The sequence below is a fragment of the Haplochromis burtoni genome, unplaced genomic scaffold, assembly GCF_018398535.1.
Source record: "Haplochromis burtoni strain Fernald_Lab_line unplaced genomic scaffold, NCSU_Asbu1 Contig_439, whole genome shotgun sequence".
Taxonomy (NCBI): Eukaryota; Metazoa; Chordata; class Actinopteri; order Cichliformes; family Cichlidae; genus Haplochromis; species Haplochromis burtoni.
Genome location: NW_024582800.1, coordinates 236553 through 242865, shown reverse-complemented (window position 1 = coordinate 242865; position 6313 = coordinate 236553). Strand labels below are relative to the sequence as shown.

The 6313-nt window shown below is 39.6% G+C and overlaps 1 protein-coding gene across 3 annotated transcripts in view; it reads left to right on the top strand.

The window, feature by feature from the left end:
- The window catches only part of LOC102308689 (ankyrin repeat and IBR domain-containing protein 1), a 37114-nt gene extending 30851 nt beyond the window's left edge, over nucleotides 1-6263 (top strand). For all 3 annotated transcript variants that reach the window (XM_042213387.1, XM_042213388.1, XM_042213390.1), the window contains exons 18-20: nucleotides 43-154; nucleotides 2377-2420; nucleotides 2978-6263. In XM_042213387.1, the coding sequence (XP_042069321.1) occupies nucleotides 43-154; nucleotides 2377-2420; nucleotides 2978-3889 (1068 nt within the window). In that variant the 3' untranslated portion in view covers nucleotides 3890-6263. The remainder of the gene's footprint in view (nucleotides 1-42; nucleotides 155-2376; nucleotides 2421-2977) is intronic.
- Nucleotides 6264-6313: the final 50 nt, after the last annotated feature.

The following is a 6313-nucleotide window of genomic DNA, read 5'->3' as shown; positions in this document are numbered from 1 at the left end:
TTCATTGCATTTTTATAGTAATGATTGTTCTTATATTTTAAGGAGTACGCAGAGTTCCAGTACAGACGGCGGCATAGGCAGAGGCGGCGAGGCGACATGTCCAGTCTCCGTAGCAACACACCTGACCCTGACGACCTCAGCGACAGCACTTTAGGTACTTTACTTTATACAGGGTTTCTCCTGTGATGGCTATTTCACATCGTGATATTCAGTTTTTCTCCCTTGTCACAGCTTGTTATTTGCATAGCTTAAGTTACCACGTGAATTTATCGTGTGATCCATCTGAATGCAAAATCTCTGGGTTCTAGTTGGTCTGATTTTTAGATTGGGTCCAAACGCCTGAAACTATAACAACTATCTGGTGCACAGACAGTGCGCAGATTTAGACACCTCAAGGTTTGCAATGTTTACAAAAGATTTTGATTGTTTGTGTATAAAAGATAAAAGTTGTAAAGTTTAGAAAGTTCCCTTGAGTTGTATTTCTTTCATTAAAGCAGGGTTCGATGGCCCTCAGGTAGATTTGATCGACTGTTCAGCTAAATTAACTTAAATTGGTCATCTCTTATAATCACAGCTGCTTCAGGCTCTCAGCAAAAAAATTGCTTAGAGAATAATAGATCAGAATAATAGATCAGAATAATAGATCAAAACTGCATCTTAATTAAAAAAGAACGTCAAAATTCTATTCTATATTCTTGGGAAAAAATGAGACCTTCTCTGCTTCTAATCATGGATACATTTTTCTAATAGTGCAGTGTGACTGTGAAACACTTTGTGAAAAGAATATTTTTTTATATTCATTAAAAGTGTGATTAATTAAGATCAAGCCTACATTTGTTATCAGTCCAATTGGTATACATCCTGGAATGGCACACTGACTGCAGCATGGAAAAAACAAAAACCCAGCAGATGGATGGAATGGGTCAAAGTACAATTTGTAATGGCTGATACAAAGCATTTAAGGTGGAATGATCTTTTGAATAGAAAACGATTTAAAGATAGATATAGGGAAGTACTGTGTACATGTGATAGGAAGTTTTATAGAAGTCAGTTCTAGAAATGAGAGTTATAAGAATTATTCTAATCTGAAACTGTTCTGGTAGGACATTAATAAACTGAGAACTAGAGACTGCAGAAAAGACATATTGAAGTTCATCTTAGTGATGGTGTGGTTTGAAAGTATAGAATGAGATTAAATGAGAGCTAGATTTTCTTGATTTGTTCTCAGGAAATCACATTGTGATGAACTTTGATTTTTGTTTCTTTTATTAGTGACGCATGTAATTCAAAGGATGAGTTGAATAGAAGCATGAATCATGATGTTTGTTTCCATGTTTGAATTGTGATGTTACAAAGTGAAAAACGCTGTAGACAAGTTACAGTTAAATTACTTGGGTGTAGAAGAAATGCCAAAGAAAGTATTAAAGTCTCTGTTACTATTAAACACACATTTCTGTTGCTTTATAATTTGTTTTAAAGGCACAGTCTTATTAACTTTGAATGAATCCATCAGAATTGCATAAGAGCAGGTGCAGGTTTGCGAAGCCCCACCGTCTTGAATACAGTGGCTGATGTTTTCGTTATCTCTTTCTCGTCCTTCACTACTGCTTTCTCTCCCCTGTCATTTCCACCTTATCATCATCCTCCTTACCTCAAGCCTCATTTTCTTGCACTCAAGTTAAGGCTCTAGCTCTGTGTGGATTAAGAATGTCTAACTTTAAAGAACTGTCTGTTTAAACAGACAATTAAATGGTAACGTTTCAAAGCTCTTCAGTGAATTCAGGCCTTACAATCTGTTCCAGATCAGTTTATTTTTTCATGTTGTTGGAGTCATGGTTAATGCGCCAAAAATATTAAGATCCAGTCAGATGCTTCCCTGGCAGTATTGTGTCAAGTGGAGAAGAGTCTTAGTATCCACCGGTACCTAAACAAGCACAGGTGCACTGCAATGATTCAGTTACATTATTTGTTTAGAAATATTGATTTTTACTAATTAGTTTTTCCAAAATAGAGCTTCTGGAAAAATGACACTTGCTTGAATTCAGTAAGCATTTCTAATCTTTTGTGTTTCTCCATCATCGTGGTACTTTTATCTAGGCTGTATGGACTGAAAACAATAGATAAAACTGGAGGGTAGCTAATAGGTTCTGTTTTGTGAGCAAAGAGGAATTGCTCACAGATACAGATACAGTTAGTGCAGTTCCTGGGGTTGTGACGGGTTGCTGGTCCTTCATCAGTGTGTTGACTAAACTCAAGATGATGTTACTAAATTGAATACTTAGCAGTAGATTAAACTGAGTAAATTGATTTATCCTGCATTGATTTAGTTCAATAACCAGGTTTGACTTTTTCTTTGTTCCTTTTTTTCCTATAAAGACACACAGGATGCTGGAAGTGGACGCAGACAAGGTCCTATGATGGTGAGTAAACATTTATCTCGAGCTCAAACGGTAATGTAGTTGAAATTATTCCTGAAGGCATTTTTGTCTTAGTACTGTGAATTATTAATGTCGTCTTGATTCTTAGCGGTTTCATATTCACTAGTTCACCAAATGTTCAGTTAATAAAAGAGTAATATTTGAAACTGAAACCTACGGGGTTTTCTTTTTTCTTTTTTCTTTGGACTGGGGTTGGGGCATGAATGACTTGAAACATACTGAGTGATGCAGCGATGTTGTGTGCTGGGACTTTATATATAAACACAGAGTGAGTGGTAATGATAGTTTTGAAAATGTAAAACCTTAAAACCCACTGTGAGCTGACTGCAACAAAGCAGCTATAAAGAAAAACTGACTTTGCTTTCAGGTTTGTGTGTCAAAGTGTCAAAACTGCAGCAGCTGCTATTTTCCTTGCCTTGTCACTATCTCCATCTGCTGCTAGTGTTAACTTTTTTAACAATAGGTGCTGCAGGTTATACTTAAAGTTAAGTTTGAAAACTGCTGATGCTCTGCGACACTGGATCCTTTTATTCTTGCAGGGTCTGGGTTCGCTGGATGACGATGACCCCAACATTCTTCTGGCTATTCAGCTGTCACTCCAGGACTCAGGGATGGTCGGGAGTGTGTCCAGTCATGAAGTACTTGCCAACGAAGCCTCACTCGGCGCTATTGGCACCTCCCTGCCTTCGAGGCTTGAGCAAAGTGCTCCAGGCATCGAGGTCCCCCCCAGAGCTTCTCTAAGCAGCTCAGAACTGCTGGAGTTGGGAGATAACTTGGTGAAACTTGGCAACATCAGCAGCCAGTACTCTGCTGCCACCGGTGTTGCTATCCCTGTACAGCACGGTGACAGTCATCATCGGGCATACGGTGCTTCTGTGCCCATACCAGTGGCTCCTGGTTGCAGCAGCTCTTCAACAGGCCTCTTCTCTTCCACCGACACAACAGACTCAACCACATGTGGCAGCCACGACCCATCCTCATCCTCTGCATTAGCAGCAAACGCTAACCTGCTGGGCAATATCATGGCTTGGTTTCATGACATGAATCCTCAAGGTATCACTCTGGTACCCCCAACCTCCTGTGACAGCGACTCAGTCCCGGGTTCACTCCATAGGGGCGAAGGAGAAGACGATGACAAGGTCGGGGTGGTCGTCTTCCCTGAAAACAGGAAGCCTCAGGAGGTGATGGCAGATGTGGGGTTCTGCTCTCAGAGGCTGAGTGAGATGGAGGAGAAGGAGTGCACTGTCGCTGAGAGACCGACCCAGTTAGATCTAGTGGGGCTGGACACCATGCCACTACCTTACATGGGAGCCCATGACGCAAGCGGAGGCCATGCCGAGCGCAGAGGCTCAAAGGTGTGCCACGTCGACACTCCGCGATGTGACTCTGTGTCTGATCAGCTGCCAAGCACCAGCTCATCTGAGTGGGAAGATCAAGTGCACTTGGTATGATCTCTCTAACTGAGATGGCAAAGAGCTTTTAAGGAAGGCCAAAAACCACTACAGATTGCAAAATGAATAAAGAGGAGGAACGTCTGTGCTAGCTATTCAGGTGGAATGTAAACAGAGTGGGGAATGTGTCATACTTGACCAGAAAGTGGGGAAGACACAGATTCAGATTTAAGTGCAACAAGATGTGTTTACTGTATTGTCAGCCTTCTGCAAAGAAAGTACTAAATAGAAGAGATCACAGTTAGTTACCAGTTTCAAGGGTGACTTATAAAACAAGTCTTGTACTAGTAAAAATACAAATAAGTAGCGGGGTTTTTTTTGTTTTTGTTTTTTAAATATCAGATTTAGAGACTTAGGAGCTTTAGAAACTTTAACCTACATAGTTATTTTCCACTGGACTAAAAGCCTACTGTATCCGTCTGGATCAGGTCTGATGTAACTCAGCTGTACTTAGTGAGCAGATTAACAGTTTGCTCCAATATTCAATCGAAACAAAGCCGGCTGAGATGGTTCTCACTCCTGTCCAATTCTGCCTACTTCATGGGTGCCAAACACTGACTAGCAAAAGCACAGTTTGCAGTCACCAAGTGGATTCTCTAAAGCAAATTGTGCCTGCTTTTTACAATCTCAACCACTCAGCTAAACTTTAATGTGAAAGTGTTGAGCCATAATTTTCTTTGAGATTGCAGCTGATTGATACTCTGAAAATGTCACTGGCTAAAAGCTGCCGTGAGCCGTGTAGAACTGAGGCTTCAGGCCCTAATGGATTTGTACTTTATGTAAAATATTCACATTGGCAAAATTTTGATTAATTATTCAACTGAAAAGTAGTTGGCCTCCTCAAAAACATTTCAAAATGGACTTGACAGTGGTTATTACTCCCCAACACAGGCTGAATCAAAAAACAACGAATGCTGACGGGCCCAGAGGGAGTGCTCGTGATTCAGTTTGCACCTTTGTCACAGCATGTTCTGAATTCCATTGTAGCTTGTCTTAAATTAATGTTTTGAGTATTGCAGCCGAACGTGGAGCGCGACAGACTAAGTAGACAGTGAGAAGTCTGCTTCATACGCCGCAGGGAAGGCCATTGAAATCAGGCAGTCGTATTCAGACTCTGGTAAATTAATTACTCACGCCCAAGTCACGTAATTTATCTCTGGGTCCTGTTTTAAAAGTAATAAGCAAAGCCTTTCAGATCTTTGCAGATTTTCCGGACTGCAGGGTAATGCATGGGGGGAAAAAAATTAAAAATCATGAATGTGTACAGCATCTCATCCTCATGGGAAGTCCATGTCTTTGAAACGGTTCTCTCTCTGGAGTTGAGACACACAGTGCCTTTGTGTAAATCACCATGATTCACTTTTTCCTTTTTTCACACATTTTTTTTTCTGAGTGCTAATTTAAAAAAAAAAATGACAGTGTAAACAAAAACAGAAACACCTGTTACCTTAAAGTCGTTTCTCTCACATTGCCGTTGATAGTGTTCAGACATGTGCTCATCAGAAATGTTTGTAGCAAGAGGCTTTTTTGTTGGCTCTTGTGGTGATATGTTAATAGATGACACTGACTCTTTTTTTTTTTCTTTTTTTTTAGCGATTTGGTGAAATACGTTGTAACGATGAAGTCACACTTTAAAGAAAAAATCTTATTCCCAGATATTTTGAAGAAAGGTTTTATTTCTCTGGGTTTGTGCAGTAAGGCTTCTTGCCCTACACTGAAGTGGTTCCCGGGGTTTAGCATCTAAAAATCACTGCGCTGATTTCAGAATAGGTTAACCTACTGTTCTGTATCGCTTGTGTGTGAGGAAAGTTATAAAGTAGGTATTTATTTGGAATAAAGATAATTCATTTAAATAATGGATTGTGAGTAACCCATGTGAACTAAAACACACTAGTCAGTGTCTTACCTTTAAGACGTGATTATGTTCTTGTACAGACTGATGTCTGGCTGAAGTAAATGACCTTTTTCTCTCTCTCTCTGTCCCCTTGCAGATGTATAGAGCAACATTAAGTCTAAAGATAGTGATTGCTTTGATAAGTGTCTGGGTGCCATATGGTTAATGGAACTAACTTTGTCGGACTTGGTTAATGGAAGTGCTTTTATCAGAGGAGATAACATGCGTTGCCCTTTTTCTTTAGTAGTATGCTGTGCATGTAACGGGCACACTTTATACTGTCACCTCATATGTTCAGGTGATTTATTAAAAAAAATTAAAAAAGGTATATAACATTTTGTAACTCATTGAGATTTTCTATTGTAAAGCAACTAATCCTTGAAATGCTATTTGCACTTTCATAGTTTATACTTGATACATTCCCTCTTTATATGAAAAGTGTTTGATGTGTGATGCCAATAAACTATGTGTTGAGTTTTACTTTGCGGTTGTCTCATTTGTAATAGTCATTTATGACAAAGAAATATTGC